Below are 24,991 nucleotides of genomic sequence, written 5' to 3' on the forward strand. Positions count from 1 at the left end.
TTAGGGTTCATTTAACAAAATAATAAAATACAATTCCTATTTCCATCCTAGAGGACAGTACTTTTTCTCTAACCTGCTGATGGATTAAAATACCAAAGCAGCAGATGGGAGTTTTTAATCTACTAATTACAGTGACTGATGAGATGGGATCTTTGCTGAAATGCACAAACTAATAATATCCCCCACACCACCTTTAAGATAGGACTCAGCTATACAGTGGCAAATGTATTTTCCAAAATGTTTTTTTTTTTAAAAAAAAAGCATTTTCACAGAGTTTATTTTTATATATGTGTGTGTAGATTCCACCACAGTCTCTGACTAATGAGAGATGATGAAGACGTTATTAACAAACAAATCGTGTTTTATGTACTCCTTTTGGATAACTCATATGGACCGTTCGAGCATTCAACCATGTAGCAATGAAAGCAGAGAGGGAGAGGCAGAATTTGGCCATTGGCTCCACCATTGACCTCCATGGGTTGACTCAAAACTTTAGAACAGAGCCTACATGGGCAGAGGTGTAATTTAAGGTTGCATCCACACAGCAGTTCATTTCACTTTCCTGACATGTCCCTAACAATGGATTTCCAAATTATACTTCAGCTTTCACATGATGTAAAAGCTACTTCTGGAAAATGAATTGAATATAGAGCATGTTTTCAGTGGAAATAGTTGATGCAAATAGTTCAGTCTGGGACTGATGGGGCCAACTGCACATCCCTTGGGAGGGAATTCCACCAAACTGAAAAGACCCTGCCTCTAGTGTTCACCACGAGTGCCTTAATGCTTCTGTGAGTGAGAAAGTCCATGCTAAATGTTTTTGGTTTTAATCAAGGGTGGATCTGACAGTAGACTATATATTGTTATGGAAACAAGACTGTGGGTATAATCAGTACTTTTTTTATAGAAAAATAGGTGCCAGTATTCACCATGAAGTTGTTATAGTAAGTGCCACACTTTTTAACAGCAACAAAAAAGGAGGTGCTTGTTCTTCATGCCCTTGAGTACCCCATAAAAAAAGCACTGGGTATAATTAAGAAATTGCCTTGCAACTCAGGGCTGGATTTAGGTTTGATGAGGCCCTAAGCCTCTGAAGGTAATGGGGCCCTTTATATGTCCAGCTGTCCTTTGTCAACAACAAATTGACCTAATCGGTATCTAAAGCCATTTCCACATAACAAATAGGAGCCTACATACTGTAACACAAAAGACTGTTGCTGTATGTAGGTTTTAGTTTATTTGTTTTTTATCTTATATTTTGGAAATGTACACCCAGTTTTTCCCCCTTTTAATTTTTTTGGGGGGCCCCCAAGAGAGTGGGGCCCTAAGCTATAGCTTGTTTAGCTTATAAGTAAATCTGGCATTGCTTGCACCTCAGGGCTCACCCAAGCATGCTGGTACCTCTCGTTTCTCAGCAGCTCTTTTCAGGCTTCACTCTTGTTAGGTCTCAGCCACAAATTCTCTGATAGATGGAAGAAGGATGTTTCTTTAATATTATTCTCTGGTTTAATATAATATCTACGTATTGTCCAAGTTCAACAAATCCACTTTTTAAAAAATTGACTTTTTGCTGTTATGGAACTGATGGGGAAATGCACTGAAAAGTTTAGGATGAACAAATGATGATTAATCGGATTATAAACACCTTGCAAGCAAAACAGGGTTAATGCTCATTGCCATATAAGCATCCTGCAGACAAAACAGGTTCAATAAAGACAAGGCATAGTTTAATCTCTGCATAGGCTTTGTGCAAGCAAATCAAGATGAATGCTCAATAAATAGGTCACCTAGAGGAGCCCTTAACTGTTGGACATATTCATCTTTGCAGTGGCAACCTTTCAGCTCTCAGATTTCACTGGTGTCCTGTGCAACACTAAAATTTGGCACCCCCTCCCAGTCTCTCATGTACTAGTCACACTACCCTAAAACTGCCTCTGATCTTTGAATAGCCAGTCCTAACAAATTCTAGGTACATTTAAAAACTATTCAAATGGCTTCAAATGCAAAATTTCTATATATAGATAAAAACCTTCCAGATACTTTTTCTGCAAGCATTTATGAAGCGGGGGGACGGGGGACGGGGACCCGGAAAACCAGTTTCTAGGTGGCTCTTATCACTGCTTTCTTCCAGATTTATGTCACTTTGTGGGCTCATCATTTTTGCTGCAATGGAATAAATATTTACTGTTTGAAAAATGGGAGAGGGGGAATCATGGCACAATTTGCATGGCAATTTTCACAGAAGGTTAGGAAGCAGCCAGGCTTGCAGTCATGACCTCCCTCATTTTGGCACGTGATTGTCATTTTCTCTCCTAGGGTATGAAGCTCTTTTTGAGTAGATTGTCCTTTAATAATGGCGTGTTCACTGTAGCTTTAAATTGCCTCTTATGCAGAATCCCAGGAAAGAAAATAAAGAATGAAAAGTGGGGAGGGGGGAGCGCTTTTCACAAGGTGCTTGCAAGCTATATGTCTCCCTGCAGGGTAGATGCCTGTAAAAGGCATCTTATTAAATCACATCATAAATGACCCATGTAGTCATGTAGTTTATTTTAACAATAGCTAAGTAAAGAGGCATCAGGCCAAATAAATCAAAGGGAAACAAGGTAATAATTGTGTATCACTTCATATGTTCAAAAATATGGAAGTAATGATGCAAAAGTGTGATTAAAAAGAACATTATTTTATTAGCCTGGAGGACCAGCTCTTTTTTGTGTGCATCTGGAACACAATGGCCCTGCATATTTTGGTGTAATGCAGGACTAGGGCCTGGGAGACCGGGGTTCAAATTCCCACACAGTCTTGAGGCTCACTCTTAGCCTAAGCTACCTCACAGGTTAGGCGCTGGGTGATGAGTGGGTGGGGGATGGCGGGCCAAGTCTGAGTTGGGCAGCAGCGCATGTGTGATGTCATGCCCAAAGTTGGGCACAACTCACACCTCTGACAGGTGGTATGTGAAGCATGAAGCTTGGATACAGCTCATGGTCTGCCTAAGTTTGGATGTGCTGCAAAGCTAAACCATGACTTGGTTCCTGACAGTGTGGCAGCAGCAAGAGCAGGGAAGGACCAAAGTTGCCTCGATTTTCACCCCGTGCATCCACAAGCTGTAGGTTCAGCTTCAAACCATACTGGTTTAAAGTGACATACAAACTAGGCCAGTCTATGCACCTGGCAACAAAGCAAGGAGTGACTGGCCTGGCTATCTCAGTTACAGAAGAGAAAGAAGCAGCTCCAGCTCTGTGATAGGAGGCATTGGCTCGGTTTCCTTGGACTGGTTGTACCTTATGAAGGTGGCAGTATTATGGTCTAAACCACTGAGCCTCTTGGGCTTGCTGATCAGAAGGTTGGCAGTTTGAATCCCCGTGACGGGGTGAGTTCCCATTACTCGGTCCCAGCTCCTGCCAACCTAGCAGTTCGAAAGCATGCCAAAAAGTGCAAGTAGATAAATAGGTACCACTCCGGTGGGAAGGTAAACAGCGTTTCTGTGCGCTCTGGTTTCCATCACGGTGTTCCGCTGCGCCAGAAGTGGTTTAGTCATGCTGGCCACATGCTGGCCAGAAAGCTGTCTGGACAAACCCCAGCTCCCTCGGCCTGAAAACGAGATGAGCGCCTCAACCCTTTGACTGGACTTCTGTCCAGGGGTCCTTTACCTTTTTACCTTATTGTATGAACCACTGCAGTTGTAAAAGGTAGTGAGTGACCGCTTTGCCATGGTGACAAGTATACACTGCTTTGATCTAAAAGGTAGTACAGTAACAAAGTTTTACTTGCTCCCAAATCAGCACCGGCTTAGTGCTGAGACTTGCCAATGTCCACAGAATTGTAGAGCTGGAAGGGGACTTCAGACATCAAGTAGTTCTATCCCTTGCTAATGCAGGAAATCTACTATTGCAGCATCTTTTATAGGTATCCGTCCAACCCCCAGGGAGAAGGGTTCAGGGAGCATGCATGGAGAATGGGAAGCCGGGGATAATTGAGAGGGAGCTGAGAGACAAAGTGGAGGAAGCGCAGATGACAGAGAGAGCATGCATTACTGAGGGAGAAGCACAGTGGGGAGAGAGATTCTGCTCAAATCCACTGATTTGAAGCTAAGGGGAGAGTTGTGTGTGCTGGAATTTATTAGTCAGAGTTGGCTGCAGGCCTCTATTAAGTCTTTAAGCCACCTGTCTCAGACACGGCACATCTAGGGATGTTGCAAAAATACCGTGAGGTCATATTATAGGTTCCACCTCCTGCTTCCTATTTGCTCACTAGTGTTGCAAAAGGATGCTATATTTTTTATTTTGAGTGTTCTGTTATGTGATAGCTCAATGAGATGTTGCCATTGCCAGCTGCACCATCCTCTCTGTTTGTCCTTTTATTCCTTTGCTCATTTGATCGCTTTGGGAGCATCACAAGGAACTTTCTGCTAAACCAATTAACTCCCCCACTGTGAGGAAAGCGGAAGGCAGAAGAAAAGCAAAACAAAACAATAAAAAGAACAAGCAGCTATTACCAGGCCCTCTCAAACAAGGAGAGATAAACAGAAAATCTGTACATTAGACCTGCACAACTTGCAGCTCATGAAGCTGAACACATCCCATCAGCCATATATGGCAGCTCACCGGGAGATCAATAAAGCTATTTTTGCTGGCTGCCTGAGACTTCAAGAACAGGAGAGCTGTCAAGCCCACGGCAGGCTATATGGTGGCTAGGTTTGCACATCATGTTAAGCCATGGCTTATTTTAATCATACTTATTTTAAGCTCATTTTCTTTACCCCCGACTCCACACCTGAGCATCAGAGCTCTGCGGATTTTAATGGGCAAATGGTCTGTTAAATTATGGAAATTCCAAAATGTCCCACAAAATCTTAAAATTGCACATTCTGGGCCTAGGAGCTGACAAACGAAATTCGCAGCATGCCGAGTGTTTTGGGAGCCTGCGGGGATGACAAAAGCTCAGCACAATCACATATAATTATTCTTTTCACTTGCGACTGTGAAGCAGTTTGGTGTGCATACCAGAAAGAAGTTTCAAAGGGTTTTGAAGGAGCAGTTAAAGACCACCCAGTTACAAAATACCTGGCCAAACTGACATCTAAATTGTCCTTGCACATATTGGGGATTAAGAAAAAAATCATTCATGGCCCAGGTGTGCCTGGAATTTGCAATAAAGCACAGGCCTTTGAAATCTAAGGTGCAGACCATGCCAATCACTGGGCTGCTGTCAGGACAAACTGTATTTTAATTGCTGGTTCTCAGTGCTTTTTGATGTAGTTTAATCATCATTCTTAACTAGTTTATTTTATTTTTAAATGTGTATACTGCCCTTCATCCGAAGATGAACAGGGCTGTTCCAGACCCTCCAAGTGCCCCAATTTTCCAGAGATGTCCCTGATTTAGAGAAGCTGTCCTGGTTTCTGATTTGATCCTGGAATGTCCCACTTTTTCTTAGGACCTCCCTGTTTTCATTGGAAAAATGTTGGAGGGTATGGAGCTATCCGACCCCTAAGCTGTCTGAAGGCAATCCTGTATAGGGAAGGGTTTTTTTTTTAATATTCAATGTCACATTATGTTTTTATACATGTTGGAAGCTGCCTAGAGTAGCTGGGGCAACCCGGTAAGCTGAGTGGGGTAAAAATAGTAAAATTATCTTTATGGAATGGGACTTTCCTATTTTCATCGGAGAAATGTTGGAGGATATGCTGTTCACAACATAGAAATACAAATTGAGAAAGCAGAATACAGTGGTACCTCGGGTTAAGAACTTAATTTGTTCTGGAGGTCTGTTCTTAAGCTGAAACTGTTCTTAACCTGAGGTACTACTTTAACTAATGGGGCCTCCCGCTGCCACTGCACTGCCGCCACGCGATTTCTGTTCTCATTCTGAGGTAAAGTTCTTAATCAAAGGTACTATTTCTGGGATAGCAGAATCTGTAACCTGAAGCGTCTATAATCTAAAGCGTCTGTAACCCAAGGTACCACTGTACAGAATAAACCAAGCCAATAACCCCTCTTTCCACAAACACATTTAAAAGGTCACTGAATGTTAATTGGCCAAAAGCCTGGCTATAGAGAAATGTATTTTCCTGTCACCTAAAGATATGTAATGAAGGTGCCAGGCAAGCCTCCCTGGGGAGAGCATTCCACAAGCAGGGAGCCACTGCAGAGAAGGTCCTTTCCTTTGTTGCTGTCCTCTGGACCTCTCATGGAGGAGACGCATGAAGAAGAAGGGCCTCAGAAGAGGATCACATTGCTTTGTTTTCATTACTTTGCATTTTATAACAATGTTTTTCAATGCTGGAAGCTGCCTTGAATCCCAGTTTGGGATCCTGGTCCAGAAACTCCAGCTACTGCATACTCTCCAACACAGGGACAGCAAAATTCAGGACACAATGCAATAAGAGCAGGGAATAGATGGGTAGCTGATGCAATGATTCAAGCATGTTTCATTTATTGCAGCATTTTATGCCACCAAATAACAATGTTCTCTGGGAGGCTTACAAAGAATGGAAGTCTGAGGTATGATAATATAGAATAATAAAAAGTAAACTGAATCCAGCAGCAACAGACAATCAACCGAGAATAGCACAGTGAAATAGTGTTACTAAAAACACACACATTGGCAAAAAGGATAAAATACATAATCATAAAAAAATGCAAAAGGGGACGCTGGCATATTGGGGTTTTTTTTTTGGGGGGGTTGTTGCTGTTATTAATATTAATTTTTTGCATATTGATTTTAGATCTTGTGGAAATTCTTCCATTTGGTTGTGTACTTTTTGATGTTTTATTTATTGTTTATGACTACCTTTGTTAGGTTCGTAATTACGTGTTTTTTCATGTTGCAAGCCACCTTGAGCATACAACTAAAATGATGTAGGTATGTGTGTCTTCTGCCCAGGTACTGGCTATCGTTGGGCAACTTCAAGGCCCCTGCTCTCCCTTCTTAGGGTTCTTCATTTTGAAACCAGACTTGGATCAGATAGTTCTTCAAATTTTCCTTTGTAAAGTAGGGCACATGGACACCCTATATGCAACAGCTCTGAAAATCAAGCGACCCTGAAATTCAGTTTAAAAGCTGTAATGGCCTGCATGTGGTGCCGAAAAGACTGTAAGAAAGCACAACATGAGCCTCTTGAGGGCATTCAAGAGAGCAGAGGGCCTTCTTGGTAGTGGCACCCTCCCTGCGGAAAGCCCTCCCTTCAGATGTCAAGGAGATAATCACACAATTTTTAGAAGACATCTTAAGGCAACCCTGTATTGGGAGGTTTTTAATTCTTGATGTTTTTATTATGTTTTTAGATATGCTGTAAGCCAGCCAGAGTGGCTGGAGAAACCCAGCCAGATGGGTGGGGTATAAGTAATAAAATTATTATTCGTATTATTCAGTTACTGGGGAGCCACCACCACCAAGTAGGCCTTTTCTTCATTTATCCCAGTATTGCTGTTTTTTGACCTCTGTTTGTTTTAGCAATTGCATCCGATAGCGAAGTTCGTCTAGAGTGAAAATTGTAGCAAAAATGTCTAGCACTTAAAAAAAACACTGAATATGAAGTTTTAAGATGTCCAAAGCAACTTAAAATGCACATTTTTCTGTGCATAAGCTGCATTAAATTCAGTGGGTAAACTCTGCCTATATATGTCAATTGTAAAATCCAAATTGTTAATATTTAACACACCAAGCTTTTAGACTTTCCAGAATAAGCCATTTAGACCTCATAATTTTGTATACATTTAAAAAAAAAAACCCAAAAAATGTTCCTTGAAGGTGAATAACCATATTAATATTGTTAGAGCCACCAATTCCATCTACAGGCCTTGGGAGATGTATGCTATCATTTTCTACTCTGGTTAACCACGTACAGCTTGTTCATGTCCAAGTGACCTTTTCCAGGATGAGTGGAGTGCTAAGTGTGGCAAATGAGTCGCGTTCCCTCATCTGGCATGACAGATGTTTGATTTTCTTGGCATTTGCAGGAATGCACAAACAATTATGAGTGATATAGCTTATGTGCCAGGAGTAAAGCCAGCTACCTTGCATTGCACATTAGCCATCATTTCAGTATGATGAATCTGGCACTTTGTGTTGTACTCACAGAACTTTATCAGTATTTGGGAAACCATAAGCAGGGAAAATGCTGCTCTGGGAAAAGGTCGCTCCTTCCTGACTTATCATGTGCCACGAGGATGATTTAAAGAGCTTTTCAGAATCAACATTCATTGCAAGTCATAAAAAATAATAAACAAGCAGAATTCCTGCCATGTACTGCTCAGAAGCTGAACTGATTAGTTTAGCGTTGGGTGCTTGTGCAGACCATTAATTGTCTTCAAATCAGCTTCTTGCCAGTGAACACATGAAAAACTGTCACCCAGCCTCATTTGTTCATTCAGTGTTGTTGGTCATATTTATTTCTGAATATCGTGCTCTTTTGAAGGTTCACTGCAGGTAGCAATATTTACACCCTCTCTTGACAACCCAACAACAGGTTACCATGCTTTTAGCCCATTTTAGACACTCAAAACAGAGAGGTTGAGAGAGAATGGCTTGTTAGCAGTCATGTCACTGAGTCATGGCAAATATCTCTACCCCCAACCCCCTGGCGATAATCAGGATTCTGTAGCTGAACTGTTTTGGACACTTTTCCTTCCTAAAGGAGCAGATATTATTTTACTATAGAATCACAGAATCATAGGGGTGGAAGGGAACTTGAGGATCATGTAATCCTGTGGTTCCCAATGTGGGGCCCACCCCACGGGGGGCAATTTGATTTTTTTTTTGGGGGGGGGCAATTCAAGAATGAGTTAACAGTGGATGACCTTTTAGGCTTCCTCCACGTAAATACAGTGGTACCTCAGGTTACATACACTTCAGGTTACAGATTCTGCTAACCCAGAAATAGTGCTTCAGGTTAAGAACTTTGCTTCAGGATGAGAACAGAAATTGTGCTCCGGCGGCACGGCAGCAGCAGGAGGCCCCATTAGCTAAAGTGGTGCTTCAGGTTAAGAACAGTTTCAGGTTAAGAACAAACCTCGGAAATGAATTAAGTACTTAACCTGAGGTATCACTATAGTTCACTTTTTGAATAATATATAACTGGGGGGGGGGGGCGTGTCAAGATTTTAGAGATGCTTAGGTGGGCCATGGCCAAAAAAGGGTTGGGAACCACTGATCTAATCCAACTCTCTGTAATGCAGGACTATGCAACTGTCCTGCATTGGGATTGAACCTACAACTTTGGCGTAATAATATTATTTACACCCTGCCCACCTGGCTGGGTTTTCTGAGCCACTCGGGGTGGCACCACACTCGAACCAACTGAGATATCATATTTTATTTTATTTAATATTACTGCTCATTCTGGGTATTAGCAGTAGTGCTATGTGAAATTTGTTTAAATAGAAATCTGTAGCTTATTTGGCCAAATGTAAAAAGCCTCCCTCTTTGAACAAGTATTCCTACTCGTTTGTGTTGCATCTCAGCATGCAGGTAATGGATGACTCTAGTATCTAGTTACAAACTGCAACCATACCAAGGCGTTAATGGAGAGTTTTACATAATTATCCCATCTGCTTTCTACTGGGTGAGAACACAAAATACAAAAGACTCAAAATGTTAAGTTTTGTGCCCAGTATGAACAATGGTGCCAGATGTTATTTTTGTTTCAAACAGTTCCAGTAATCAAAGGGGCAGCGATTTTTAAAAATTGGCAACAAGAAATTTCAAGGTATATCTGGCAGGGTAAGAAGCCGAGGATAAAATTTAAGATACTGACAGACGCAAAAGAAACAGGAGGCTTTGCCCTGCCAGACTTGAAATCGTATTACGAAGCATCTTGCCTCTGTTGGTTGAAGGAATGGATGAAATTAGAAGACATGGATGTGTTAGATCTTGAAGGTTTTGATAATAGATTCGGATGGCACGTGTATTTGTGGTATGACAAGAAACGGGTACATAAAGGTTTTGAAAATCACATTATAAGAAGGTCTTTGATTGAAGTGTGGGAAAGATATAAAAACTTGTTGGAACAAAAAACTCCATATTGGTTGTCGCCGTTGGAGGCGATAAGTGTGAAGAAAGTCAATATGACGGGGGTTGGGTGACATATGAGAAGTTAATGTGTAAAAGTGAAGGAAAATGGAAAATGAGACCATTTGAAGAAGTTAAGGATTATGTGAATGACTGGCTGCATTTTTTTCAAATCAATGAGATGTTTAGAAAAGATTTAAATCAGAGGGGTTTTGCTGATAATCAAAATTTCAGACAGAAATATTGAATAATTATAAGATTTTAGCAAAAATGTATAAGATATTATTGGAATGGTGTACAAAGGATGAGGAGGTAAAATCAGTTATGATTGACTGGGCCAAAGATATAGGGCATAATATACAAATGGAGGATTGAGAAAGACTCTGGAAAGAAGGTTTAAGATTCACTGCATGCACAGTTATAAAAGAAAATGTTATGAAAATGATGTACCGATGGTATGTAACACCTGTGAAGTTAGCAAAAATGTATAAGACAAGTAACAAATGTTGGAAATGTAAAGAAAAAGAAGGTACCTTTTTTCATATGTGGTGGGAATGTAAGAAGGTAAAATGCTTTTGGGAAAGGATTTATAATGAATTGAAGAAAATGCTGAAATATACATTTGTTAAGAAACCAGAAGCATTTTTACTAGGCATTACAAGTAATGAGATAAATAAGAAAGAAAAGAAGTTATTTTTATATGCAACGACAGCAGCAAGAATATTGATGGCCCAGAAATGGAAACAGGAGGGATTACCTACGATAGAATAATGGAGAACTAAAATGATGGATTATGCAGAACTGGACAGAATGACATGAAGGATCCGTAATCGACGAGATCAAAGATTTACAGAAGATTGGGAAAAGTTTATCCAATATATGCAAAAACTGAGTGATAATCAAATTACGTTTGTAAGTTTTAAGGAAGCTCTGTGAGGGGAAATGGTTAAAAGGGCAGAAATGTGTAAAAGGTAACAAAGGGAAGGAATGGCAGACAAATTGAGGGAAGTCAAAAAAGAGAAGATGTAATTAAGATATATGGAATGTATAAATTTGTTTTTGTATTTGAAAACCAATAAAAATAATATATATATATATATATATATATATATATATATATGAACAATGGTGCCAGGAAGGATAAGATTCAGGCACAAGAAAGCACATTTTCATGCAGCAGTTAAAACTATGGAACTTGCTCTCACAGGAGGGTAGCGACGGCTACCAACTTGGGTGGCTTCTGAAAGAGGATCAAATTCCTTGAAGACAAGGCTATCAATGGCTATTAGTCATGATGGCTTTGTTCTGCCTCCAGTTAAGAGGCAGTACTGCTCCTGAATATCAGTTACTGGAAGGAGACAACAATGTTCCCATGCTCAGATCTTGCTTGAAGGTTTCCAACAGGCTTGCTTGGCCACTGTGAGAACAGTTGGGCCATTGGTCTGATCAAGCATAGTGATATTAAATTCTTGAGAATAATCTTTTGGATAATATTCTCAATTAATGAGATTATTAGATAATTTTCATTTAAAATAGAATATTCATTTTAATGCATTGAAAATGATATAATTTTAATGCATTGAAAATTATATAATTAGCTAATGTACATGTAGTATACTAGTTACTGGCACTAAATATAGAAACATCAACTGTTTAAATCAAGGCCACTTCACATACTGTTACACATATTTGTACAGGTCTAGGTACTTTTAAGTGTATAAAGCATTAAATCTACTTTCTGTAAAAAAATCACAGTGTATGGCCAAGGGTATAAAATTGCTAAGAATAAGGTCACACCAAAATAGAAAAAAGGCTATTACATATAGTTGAGATACATACAAATACAAATGTTTATCCAATTAAATGAATAGCATTTTTAAAACTAAAAAAAATGTTTTTGTAGCTCACATTACAGAACTGCAAATGGGGAATGACACAATGCCCAGTAATGTAACTAGATCAAAAAATCATTATTCATTGCTTACACTGGCATATCACAGCTTGACTTATTATTTACTAATTTTTTTAATGTGGGCTGTAAAACTGGCTCTTACATTAGAATTTAGTTTGTGGATGATATTCTCACCTCACATCACTAATGAAGCAGATTGTTATGTTCAGAATGTAGCTAAGACACCAGTAATTTAGAAGTTAATTTCTGGTGGCCCATCTGTTGAGAGATTTCTCATAAATTACACTTGATTACAAGGCCTATCTGATCCAGCAAAACACCTTTAAAAATTCTTAAGACAAAACTGCTTGTGAAGGGTTGCTTAGTCATTTCTATGGGGGATAGCCAATGATAGTCATACTCAGTGTAGACCCTTTGCAGTCAAGTCCATTTATTTCAGTGGATCTAGTCCAGGTTTGGTTTAGTTGGTTATCACTGTAGATCACTTGCCTTACTTTAAATTTAACAATTAGTAGGCCAGAAAGCAGATGAGGATTTACCTATGGAACCCATGGTGGCAATACTAACATGAAAAAAGCTCCCTACCTTAAAAACAATAATAAATGTTGGAAAAATAATGTTTGTAGTAGAACTAGAAATGGATTTGGGCAGGAAAGATTAGTTCTGGTACCAATGACGAATTCCTGAATTGTGTATGTATGCAAAGGCATCTGGTTACTTATTTCGTAGCATGTTTTACCTGAGACTGTTTTGCACATGAGTCTAGGTTGGTGGACTTCAGGGCTGCAGTAAAAAAACGAATTCTGTCTGAGGACTGTCACCCTCGATAATAGACTACAGTATAGGAATTCCAGTTTAACTGGGTTTTTTTTAGTAAAGGTAAAAGGTAATGGTACCCCTGCCCGTACGGGCCAGTCTTGACAGACTCTGGGGTTGTGCGCCCATCTCACTTAAGAGGCCGAGGGCCAGCGCTGTCCGGAGACACTTCCGGTCACGTGGCCAGCGTGACATCGCTGCTCTGGCCAGAGCCAGAGCCGCACACGGAAATGCCGTTTACCTTCCCGCTGGTAAGCGGTCCCTATTTATCTACTTGCACCCGGAGGTGCTTTCGAACTGCTAGGTTGGCAGGTGCTGGGACCGAGCAGCGGGAGCGCACCCCGCCGCAGGGATTCGAACCGCCGACCTTTCGATCGGCAAGCCCTAGGCGCTGAGGCTTTAACCCACAGCGCCACCTGCTTTTAGTAAGAATGCTTAATATTGCAGACCAATACTTTCTCTAGGAGCAAACCATGCTGCTCTTTCTACAGTTGGGAGTGGCATACCAACACTGCGTGCAAGAGAAAAAGTAGTCCAGCTGCAACAACTGAGACACATTGCCCACAGCTGGACCCCTATCAATGGGATCTGGGCCACTGATGAAAACCCTCAAATAGAACATCATCCCCAGTGAAAAACTCAAGTTTCCCAGATTTATACCAGTAATTGCCTATTATAGAGAAACTGAAAGGTGTGTGTATGAAGATACCAAACAGACTGAATTAAGGCAAAATATATGTCTCATCTCCATTTTCAATGAGGATGGAATGATTCTGCATTGTGGATTTCAATAACTGAGCAGCAAGCAAAAATCAAAGCCCACACTCTATTTTCAGATTTATTTTTTATTTACAAACACATCCAGTGTGATTAGTCTTAGTTGTATGCTTTCTTTCAGAAAAGAAAGTTGTACTCTAGATAAACTTCCATCTTCATTCTGAAAGAGAAATCAATAAGTCAGGCAGACAGAAAGCCCTTCCTTACAAATACTTTACAGTGAATTCAATAAATCAAATTGTGAAGTATACTCCAAAGGCACCATCACATACAGATCAGACTTATGCATTAACATTTCATGGAACACTGTGAAATTAGATCTGATGTGGACATTGGAAGCTGTTTTATACTACCTCAGAATACTGGTCCACTACTGTCTTCCCTGACTAACAGCAGTTTGCCAAATTCCAGGAAGAGATCTTTCCCATTAATTGCTAATCAATATCATTTCACCTGGAAATTCTGAAGGCTGGATCCAGGATCTTGTGCATGCAGATGGTCCAACAACGACCCATGCCCCTGCTCTTGTTTTATAGAAGTTCCTATTATTATTATTTTTATTATTATTATTGCCACAATCTTGGAGGGGAAGACATTCCAAACCCCTGGCCAGCAACAGCGGGGCTTAAAGAAATGGCATAGCCGCTGCTGCATCTACAAACCTGCCATCCATGATGACCAGCACAGAAGGTGGTGGAGTATGGGGAAACAGGTAAAAATGCCACTATACTACGCCAGTTCCCAGTGAAGGTGCACATATCAGGCCCATCACTGGTACATAACGGTAGAGAGCTGGTTCATGATCAAGCTGTAAAGGCAAAGGTGCAACACCTTTCGCTTAAGTACTTTTCCTTCTTTCAGCTCAACAGCAGAGATCAAACTGCTATGAAGTTGACAAGCTTAAATATTTTGCTAGTGCTTTTAAATGAGGGCTCCCACCTTAATATTTTTGATGCCAATTCAAATCTGGATTTAATCAAAAGCAGTTTATATGTGTGCAACTTGCTCTACCTGCATTACCCAGAATTTTAACTACTCAGAGGAATAGTGCCTACCATTTAAAGAATAACACAGTAATATTTGTATTTCTTCACCAGCAAACAAACATTTAGTGTTAAAACAAAAATTTGCAGTGTATGTATAGTTCTGTGACAATCCAAGTAATCCACTGGCACACAATAACAAACTTAGAGAGATATAAAACAAATAGTAGTAATTACCCATTATTGTATGTTCACTTCTTGAGCAGCTGGTGCCTTACTACAATAAAAGGAGCAGCAAATCCACTTCCAAAGAAGGCTGCCATCATTGCCAATAATCGCCATTTGTTTTCCACAGAAAAAGGGAGGTTCTGGAGAGACAAGAATTTTGAAGTTCTTTTATAGCGGTGGTACCAAGTTATTAATATGCGCAAAAGCTAATTTAGCCAAGTCCTAGAAAAAGTGAAGGAAATTAAAGACTTAATTGCTCTGATCCCAATCATTATCATTTAACTGTACTCAATGTGCATTCAGCCATATTTTTCAAATGTGGCAGTGTTGGTACCAAGACAGATTTTTGCCCTGCATATGGGAAGACTTCATGTACATTTTGAGCCAGGCTTCCATCAGGGTATTCATTTGCTTGACTCTTAAAAGAGTATAAAGGTGTAAACAGTGATTAATCATAGGTGAGACTAAGATCATAATCATAGGTGAGACTAAGTGTATTTTCATGGCATTATTGCAATATCACCATTTTGTTTCCCTCCCAAATGATCTTCTAGCAACTTCTTTAATAGAATTCACAGAGGACTAGGTACATCAGAAAGCGTTTACAGTATCATCATTATTCATACTGTTATGTTCTCATCATTTGTACCACTGGAAACTTAGCAGCCAAGGAGAGAGAATCATGTTGCATTAGCAAGAATATTGCACTATGTCAGTGCTTAAAGCCCACAAAGCGATGCACTGAGTTCAATGTCTATAGATGGGATCTAATATGAAAACTCCACAATGTTGAGATAGCTCAGTTGGTAGAGCATGAGACTCAGGGTTGTGAGTTTGAGCTCCATGTTAGGAAAATGATTCTTGCATGGGAGAGAGTTGGACTAAATCAACTTTGCTGTACCTTTCAACTCTTCAATTCTATGATCAATCTAATGAGTTAGGTGCACCAGTGGAACGTTTTGTTGGAAGTTTCTCAACCCATAGCCTTCTCCCCTGTGATAAAACTGCAGTACTATTTTGAAACCAATGAGATTTTCAAGACGTTTCCAGCAATCCCACCTAAAGTAGCCCTTTAGAGAAGTGGTTTCATATTAGCGAAGTACTGCAGAACCCCCGTTTTTCAAAAGCCAAGCCACAGACCCCCTACTTTTGAAATTTTTGATATCCCTGTTGTAGTTATTGTTATGTGAATGGTACCATGGACCCTCTGGGGTCCGAGGACCACCGACTGGGAACCACTGCTTTCGATCCATGCTAGCATACCTCCTATTTTGTACATTGCATTTGCCTCATACACTGAAGGCTACAGCCCGTAGCATACATGGAGCCATTTTGCCTACTGGGGGAAAATGTCCTTGTATTTCCACCCCCACATATAGGATTACTCCTTTTTTTTTTTTTTTGAACCTCAAATTAATAAATTAGTATTTATTAAGCTGGACTTTTTTTTTTGGCAGAGATTGCCCTTCAGTTGTTCAGATTTTTAGAGGGAAGTTAACCAGTCTTTGAGCTTTTTTGGGGGGCGGGGATCACCTTTCACCTTTGTTGAGCTTTCTTTTTAGAAGGAAGTTACTGTTGAGCTTTTTTTTCTTCTAAGCGATCACCCTTTGGTTGTGATCTAAAGGGTTAGGTTCAGTCAAATGGGCGAGTACAAATAGCATACATTTAATAATAATAAATAATGTGGTGTTGTTGTAAGCAGCTGTAGGGCGAAGCAAGGTCCTAGTGGAAGAGCAACGGCTGGGGAACGGATTGCTATATGACCTCCGAGAAAACGAATGAAAAATATAAGGGATTGGGATGGAAGGGGGGGTCAGCACCCCTCCCTCAAGGACCCCCCCCAGCCTCCTCAAGCCCAAGCGCCAACCAAGAAGCACCCCCGAGATCCCAAGAGGCGCAAATGCCCCAGCATGGCGGGCAGATACCTCCTGGGAAGCTCCCCTGGGCCAGGCCCGGCCAGGCCCAGGGAAGAAATTGCGGGGGGGGGGAGCCCCCGACCTCCCCTTCCCCGTCCTACCTTTCCAGGCCCCTCCTCATAATGCGAACGGCGAATGGCCGAGGTGGCGAACCGGCGGACGCTGACACCCAACATGGCGCCGGGAGGACGAGCATGCACAACCGGCAGCGGAGGGAACCTGAGCGGAAACTGGCTGCCTCTTCCCTCGACACGACCTTGGCGGGGGTCACCAGGCCCAGTGCCTTATGGGAAAAGCGGAGAAGAAGAATCACGGCGGCCGAAGCGGGTAGGAAGGCTCGAAGCATCATGGGAGTTGTAGTTCCCGCGGGCTGGGCGGCGCTGAGGGAAGGGCGGAGCGACGCGGTAGCCCCGAGGTCTCACGCCCCTTGTACGGGAGGAGAAGCGTCAAGGGTCCCGTTCGTTATGCTTAGGCTGAGAGGCTGCTGGGGGCGGCGGGAAGCCTTCAAAACAAGCGCGCGCCCCCACCCCGCCGCCGCCGCCCTGCGATAACTCGCCGGTTGGAGTGGGAGAGATGCTGCCCGACACGTGGCGCTGTGAGAGCGGCGAGCACGGAGACCCTTGGCAGCTCCACGTGCTTCTTCGCTTGCCTCTTTCTCCTTGATGCGCTTAACTTGTGACAGATGCATACTATTATTAATAAAAGTGTCGTCGTTGTTTATGGGTTTATCGTATTCCCCTTCACACACGCGCGCATAGCTGTCAACTTTTCCCTTTTCTTACGAGGAATCATATTTGGAATAAGGGAATTTCCCTTAAAGAAAGGGAAAAGTTGACAGCTATGCACGCGCGCGCGTTTCAAATGAAATGCACGCCAAGGAAAACGCGAGGAACTACTTAAATAAACGGCAACAGGCATCATGTCATATATTTCCTCGTGTTCTCGGCGTGCATTTCATTTGACACGTGAATACTATTCATATTGGTACTATCAGGAATAACAGCAATGTGGTTTTTAAATTCTATAATTCGTTTGCCTATGCATATTATTCATATTGTTCTTAGTAATAACAGGAACAATGTTGGGTTTTGTTTTTTAAAAAACACCCACCCACAAATCATTCTATAACTCTATAGAGGCCAAGGAAGAAAACAAACATCACCATCAGTATAATCATTTATTAGACTTGTTGGTCACTACTTACCCAAAGACCTCCTGGGGTAACCTCCCAGAAGCAACATCCTTGGGGTTGCATTAAATATGCTCGGTGAAGATGCTGATCCAGTGTACAGCAGCTGTGAAAAAGGCAAATCCTATGCTGGGAAAGAAATTGATTATAAAACTGCCAATATCATATGCTGTGACCGCACTTGGAATACTGAGTACAGGCCTAGTCATCTTGCCTCAAAAGGATATTGCAGAGCTGGAAAAGGTTCAGATAAAGGCAACCAAAATGATCAATGTGATGGAACAACTTGCCTAACAGGAAAGGTTGCAGCATTTGAGGAAAGGTGGGTAAAAGGTGACTTGATATAGGTGTATAAAATTACAAATAGTGTGGAGAAAATGGGTAGAGAAAAGTTTGGTCTCCCTCTCATTACGCTAGAGCTTGTGGACATGCAACGAAGCTGATGGTTGGAAGAAGCAGGACAGGCAAAAGAAAATAAACCTTTGCACAGCATGTAGTTAAAGTATGGCATTAGCTCTCCTAAGAGCTAGAGAGTGCCACCAATGAGAATGTATTTAAAAGAGGATTAAACAAAATTATGGAGAAATAGAGCCACAGTGGCTATATCCTGCCTTCACTGTCGGAGGCAGTATGCCTTTGAATACCAGTTTCTGCGAGTTGCAGGAGGGGAGAATGCTTTTGTGCTCATGTCTTGCTTGCAGGTTATACGTGCGCATCTGGTTGGCCACTGTGAGAATAGGATGGCTGTACTAGATAAGCCATTAGCCTGATCTGACAGGCTTTTCTTATGTTCTTAAGTGACTGTGCTCTGGAAAATAACGGTACTGCATTATTAATTCCCAATAAGACCTCCTCAGAGGTATGATAGTAAATTACGTGAGAGATGCTGACAAAAATGGTATTTATTTAAAAAATGACTAGGCAGTTTCAGATGAGGAAAAAACAGAAGCAAAGCATCATGCTTAGTGAAGAGGGGGAAAAATGCCGTCAACCAGCCCAAACTAAGCACTGTTAAGCCCCGCTGATTTCATTGGAGAGAGCTTATCACAGATTGTCCATTAAAATACTTAAAAGGATATCGGGTAATATGGACAACAGACTTTCGTCAGATCCACAGAAGGTAGCTAATAATGAAATTGACTGAAATAAACAAAAGATAGCTCCATGTTAATTGAAAAAGGGTCAGTTAACAGTGTCCAACTGGTGTATGCAATGACAGCCCAATAGTAGTTTGCATGCTGGCAGAACATCAGTGATCAAACAAACCATGGGGTCCCCAGTGCAGTCCACCAAGACCATTAGTTCACATATGACACTGTGTATGTCTCTAAGACTTAGACTGGAACATGATACATTAATATTCTGGGGACCACAGGTCACTCTTCCTTGCAGTATTTGAATGTTCCCTGCAAGCTGCTGTTAGAATTCCAGTTTCAGCACTACCTAGAACTTAAAACAGGTGAGCTGGTGAATCTTCCTGTAACACTGCTAGACTATTCGTGCAATTATGACACAGCTGGTGCACCTGTTGGCATCTTCCATCCCGAGCACTTAATTGTTGCTGTACGGAGTCCTACAGCTGGGGCTGCAACTCTGTTAGATAAATTGCCGCTGATTAATCATGCATGCTTTATTTGATTAACCAATCAATTAAAATTGCATATGTTTGCAAATACGTTAAAATATATATTTCTGAAGCAAGAGGCATACTTTCCTTACAGTGCACAGATGTGTCATTGCAGTTGCCCTCTCGAAAGAGCCACTTTCCCTGTAATTTAACGAAGAGAGAACTCTTCATTTTAAAACTGCAATTCGTAGAAACATTTATATTAAAAAATAATACAATTTTAAAAATTCTGCTTCTAGTAGTTAGATTGGAAGGAATGATGCAAGCGTGTGATTGAAAAGAACATTATTTTATTATAAGAGAGGACTAGTTTTATTTTTGTGCATATGGAAAAAAAATGTCCCTGCATTTTTTTAGTGTAGTGGCCAGGCTAGGATATTGAAGACCAGGGTTCAAATCCCACTTAGCAAAAAATAAATAAATCACAGGGTTATATTGGCCGGTCAATGTTGCTCTAGCTAACTTACTTTGCAGGGTTGCAGTGTGGATAAAATGAAAGGTGAAACCTTTCACACCACCTTGACTTTCCTTTAAAGATGAGATAAAAATATAATTAACAAACAAATAACATGTGTTTTTAGATGTAAATCCTACTGTCTTCATTGGCACTTACTCTCAAGGAAATGTACATCAGGCTTCAGGCTTCAAATCAGGTCAAAAAGCTTTCAGACAGGACTATATTGGTTTTAAAATGCATATCTCTTCTCAAGCCTTCCTTTTTTTGCAGGTATCCAGAACCAATCATCTTCTTCATTCAAAAACAAAACATTTGTTAAGAAAGCCTGAAGGGCTGACAATTTCAGCAGCTAATCATCCAGGACTCTCTCTGCTTCATAAAAATGAACAACATTGTAAACGATGGCTCATTGCATTTTGTATGCGGGAAGTCGTATGTGCTAACCACTGGGGTAGCAAAAGATTTTCCACCAGCTCCTGCATAGGCAAAAGTGCTACACAGAATTTCATTTCACAGCTGGACACTCTCCAGAGCTGTGTGAAACTGCCAATTTTTGGCTTTGAGCACCTGAATGCAAAATGGGTAGTTTTGCAAACGCACGTTAACCGCATATGCGATCCAGCTTGAGAACATCATGTAGGGAGTGAATAGAGTTTTTGCCTGCTGAATTAGCCAGACCAGACAGGTCTGAAATCTATTGCTCAAGCAGAACACCTCCATTTTCATTAGCTCCCGCAGCTTCTAACAGGACAACGTTCCCTGCTCTAAATGACAAAACAAACAAGCAACAGTGCATCCAGGTTTTCAAGCAATGCAGTATGTTAAATGGTTTGAGCCATGAATGAATCTGTACACAAAGGATTCCCAGCCTGATCCATGGATGGAGGAAGGAGCAGCAGCAGCAGCAAAATGAAGTTGCACTTCCTTTGTAGCACCCTGCTTGTGGTTAACACTTAGCTGGAATGAAATATTCAACGCAGCAATAGAGAAATTAAAATAATAATTTATTTGTCAGACAAATAAATATGAGGCACAGTGGTATATGGTTACCAAGCTCTGGCCTGGCCTCTTGCCATTCTGGCCAGCACTTATATTTCCTTAATCCAGCCCCCTTGCTCCTCCTGTGGCTGCCTCTGTCCAATCAGCCTGGTTGAAATTCCTATTGGCTATTTGCTAGAACCAATCACAAAAGATACACCCATTTCCTCTTGCCCTTTTATGGGAATCAAAAAGCTATATATTCTTCTATCTATAAATGACAAATAAGTAGTAATATATCTTACATGTGTCTCAACAAGGAATCTTAATTACCAGCTCACCTCTTGCCCTCCTTGCCCTATTGCCTTCCAAAACAGATGGTTAATCTTGAATTTTTATCTTAAACATATGTCAAGGATTTTGAGTTCACATCAACATTGAGAGATCTCCTTCATTTGAAGGTTTCTAAACAAAAGGCCTGACAACCATATATCAGGAGTGCTCGATGGCGTCTCCTGTCTGGCAAGGGGGGCTGGTGGCTGATGGCCCCTGTGATCTCTTCCAACTATATGAAATAAGAATCTGGCATTTCTTAAATCCTTTGCATAATTATATTTAAGCTAATATATTTAATACATAAATAACCTTTTAAAAGGAAAAGAAATCTTAAAAGGATATTAGTTTAAGAAAGAAACAGCTTTAGAAAAGACTTCCCAAAAATGCTCCCTTTCTCCAGCCAAGCCAGTTGTCTTTTTCACTGCTCTTGACCTTTTTAACCTTAGGAAGAAGATATGGCTCATTTTACTATTTATCAACCCTTAATTTGTAGGGTCAGTGTAACCTTGGCTGTCAGCCTGTAATTCCCTTTTTACGACTTTGAGAATTGTTTTCTGCTATAAATCAGGGGGGCCCCTTGTCTAGGAGAAAAACATTGCCAAGGTTCTTAGGCAGCTGGTCTTCTGCCTGGCATAAAACATTTGAAAATCTTTAAGCTTTTTAAGATACAGGCCCTGATCAAACATATAAGCTTTAATAAAAATGCAAGCTTATGATTAGATGCCTCACCTTAACATGAAACATGATTTCTGGTCACAGTGGTGATAAAATAAATGCAACTGGAACCAGTGGGATGAGCACACATGTAATGTAGGAAGCTGCCTTATATCAGTTCAGGCTGTTTGTACTTCCAATTCTGGCTGTTAGTGGCCGTCCAGTGTTCCAGACAAGAGCATTTCCCTTCATCTTCAGCCCGACCCTTTTAACTTAAATGCAAGGATTTACTATACTGTGGCTTAGTGGTACAGTTATCTGCTTGGCATGCAGGAGGCCCCAGATTCAATCCTAAGTATTCCCAGGTAAGACAGGGAAAGAACCCTTACTGAAACCCTGGAAAGGCACTGCCAATCAGTGTTGTTGGTATCCATCTGTCCCGAGAGACAACCTAACCCTAACCCTAACCAAGCATGGGAGTCTTTGCCCATACAGTTTTATATGCACCAGCCCCCACCCTGATGCCTCTGTGGATGGTGGGAGGAAGATAATAATAATAATAATAATAATAATAATAATAATAATAATACCCCAGCCACTCTGGGCAGCTTCCAGCAGAATATTAAAATACAGTGATTCATCAAATACTAAAAGCTTCCCTAAACAGGACTGCCTTCAGATGTCTTCTAAAAATCAGATAGTTGTTTATTTCTTTGACATCTGATGGGAGGGCGTTCCACAGGGCGGGTGCCACTACCGAGAAGGCCTTCTGCCTGGTTCCCTGTAACTTCACTTCTCGCAGTGAGGGAACCGCCAGAAGGCCCTCGGCGCTGGACCTCAGTGTCTGGGCAGAATGATGGGGTGGAAATGCTTCTTGAGGTATACTGGGCTGAATTGTGCCCGGAAATGGAATGGGAGCCAATGTAGGTCTTTCAGGACTGGTACAACTCACAACTTGTATAACTCACAACTTGTGCACATTTAACTTGTGTGCATTCAGTTGTACACACTTGGGGGAAATTAAAAAGGGGGTGTGCATTCAGGAAAAAACAAAAACATTTGGCAACCCTACCCGCTGCCATTGAACCTAATGCATTTTAACTATACACAATTTTGGCCTTGGGCACTATTCCCAGAGCATCACCCCAGTGAAAGTTGAGTGTTGCCTGTACTCAACAGAAGCCTGCCAGCTATTTCCCTCTGTTGGAGGATAGAACTGAACACGCCACGTGGCTTGTCCTGCACTGCCTATGACTAAAACTAGCCCGCTTCCCTCAACTGTGAAAAGGATGCTGTTCCATTGCCCAAGCTGAAGTAAGATTCAACTCCCAGTCCAGCTGGCTTATGTGTGGAATGGGAGGAAGGCATCGTTTTGTCCTTGGCCTCAGCCTCAAGTAGCAAAATGTCCATTCATTCTACCTAATGGTGGCGCTATCTGGAGTGGCAAGAATGGCTTTGTGAGCCTGAAGCTACGGTTTGACATTGCATGTGAACCAAGCCAACGTCTCAAAGCCCTTTCATGGAGTAGCATCAGTAAACGTATTTGCCTGAGGTTAACAGCTTAGTGAAATGGTTTTTCAAATGGTTAAGGAATAACTCCAGAATGTAAGAAGAACCCTGGCAGATCAGACCAGAGGCCTGTCTGGCTTTCTGCTTTCACAGCGATTATCCAAATGTCTACTGGAAGCTCACCAGTGGGTCAGAACTGGAACAGCGCTCTTCCACTCATGATCCCTGGCAACTGCTTCTGCTAACAGAAGTAATATGTAGTCATTATGACTACTAGCCACTGGAAGCCTAATCCCCTTTTAAAGCAATTCAAGTTGATAACCATTACTACGTACTGTGGTCGTGAATTCCATATGCAGGGAGACACATTTAAATGTTAAATCTCCTTCAATATCAGCGAATTAAAAGTTTAGTTGGCGTTTAAGTGCTGATGCATCATGGGAAATAAAGCTGACAAGATAATAACCCTTTCACTTTATCTTTATTTTCTGGGCCTTGTGTGTTTATTCTTTTGCCTCCTATTGAGCATAATGCATTTGTGGAAGGCACAACAATTTTTGTCAAATCTGTCACACTGTTTCCCAAAGAGCATTTTACTAATAATCCCAGTGTCCTTGGCGATGCATGGGGTGATAGTTGTCTCAGTGATATATGTGATTATGATAATGCTGTTTTTACCAAAATACAATTTTTGTCATCTTTAAAGCAATTTTCCCTCAACAAAGCTGAACAATTCACTCATTCAGTCAGTGGTTGCGCTGGAAACATCACATATAATTTGCCTGTACTGTGTTTCAAAGAATCTTTGCCTTGACGTCTCAGATTGCCGAAAATAGCAGGCTTCCTTCTGTCTTTGGAAACAGGATGGGGAAAACTTATTCAGCACTTCAATTTTTAAGTTAATGGGTTGGGATAATGATAGCCAAATTACAAAACATCATTACATACTGTCTGGCTCAGCCTATCAACAGGTAATGCAATCATGTTTGCAATTTTGTTATCATTGTTTCAATCCATTAACATATACCTATCAATTTTGCATACTGGTGCCTATATTTATAGTGCAATTTGATTTCTGGCTTCTTTCTCCTGCCACTTTCACACATACATACAGAGAGCTTTGTGGAGTAAAGAATGAAGTGCCAGTACTTGTATGTTGATGAAAACGTTGGTGGTGGCAGCACAACATAGCTGCCATGGTGACTATATCAGTGTGTACCATTGCAACTGTATACATACATGTATGCTAAGGGTACTTAAATGATACACTCTCCTCTGTTATGCATGATAGTTCCACTTTCCTTAAGCCCTACATGCAGTGCACCCCAAGCAAAACTCCCATTCCTGAACACTAATTATGTTGCTGGTCCTCAAACTCTGATGGAAACAAGTACAATGGAGTCAAAGACTTCCTAAATAGCTTTGATTTTCATCAACAAAGCAGGATAAATGGAATAAAGAAAGATGTCTCTTGCTTACAGTGCCAATTCTGTGAATGCTTAGCCAAGAGTAAACACCACTGAACAAGGGGAACTAGATAAACAAGCGTTGAAGCTGCAGTCTCTTATGAACTATTTGTTCGATCTTGAAGACACCTTTGT

The 24,991-nt window shown here is 41.1% G+C and overlaps 1 protein-coding gene across 1 annotated transcript; it reads right to left on the reverse strand.

The window, feature by feature from the left end:
* Nucleotides 1-13,565: 13,565 nt before the first annotated feature.
* Nucleotides 13,566-16,914, reverse strand: COX7C (cytochrome c oxidase subunit 7C). The gene is made up of 3 exons (XM_079996201.1): nucleotides 16,742-16,914; nucleotides 14,734-14,864; nucleotides 13,566-13,673 (listed from the first exon to the last, which is right to left on the reverse strand). The coding sequence occupies exons 1-2, from the start codon at nucleotides 16,814-16,816 to the stop codon at nucleotides 14,748-14,750; spliced, it is 192 nt and encodes a 63-aa protein (XP_079852327.1). The 5' UTR covers nucleotides 16,817-16,914; the 3' UTR covers nucleotides 13,566-13,673; nucleotides 14,734-14,747.
* Between the last annotated feature and the right edge of the window lie 8,077 nt (nucleotides 16,915-24,991).

The sequence above is a fragment of the Podarcis cretensis genome (assembly GCF_951804945.1).
Source record: "Podarcis cretensis genome assembly, chromosome: 11".
In the NCBI taxonomy this organism is placed as follows: Eukaryota; Metazoa; Chordata; class Lepidosauria; order Squamata; family Lacertidae; genus Podarcis; species Podarcis cretensis.

Excerpts from the sequence above, each read along its gene's own strand:
- COX7C (XM_079996201.1), bottom strand. The coding sequence starts at position 16,816 with ATGTTGGGTGTCAGCGTCCGCCGGTTCGCCACCTCGGCCATTCGCCGT. Across the intron at positions 14,865-16,741 it reads ATGAGGAGGGGCCTGGAAAG|AACCTCCCTTTTTCTGTGGA; the intron begins GTAGGACGGGGA and ends TTGTCTCTCCAG.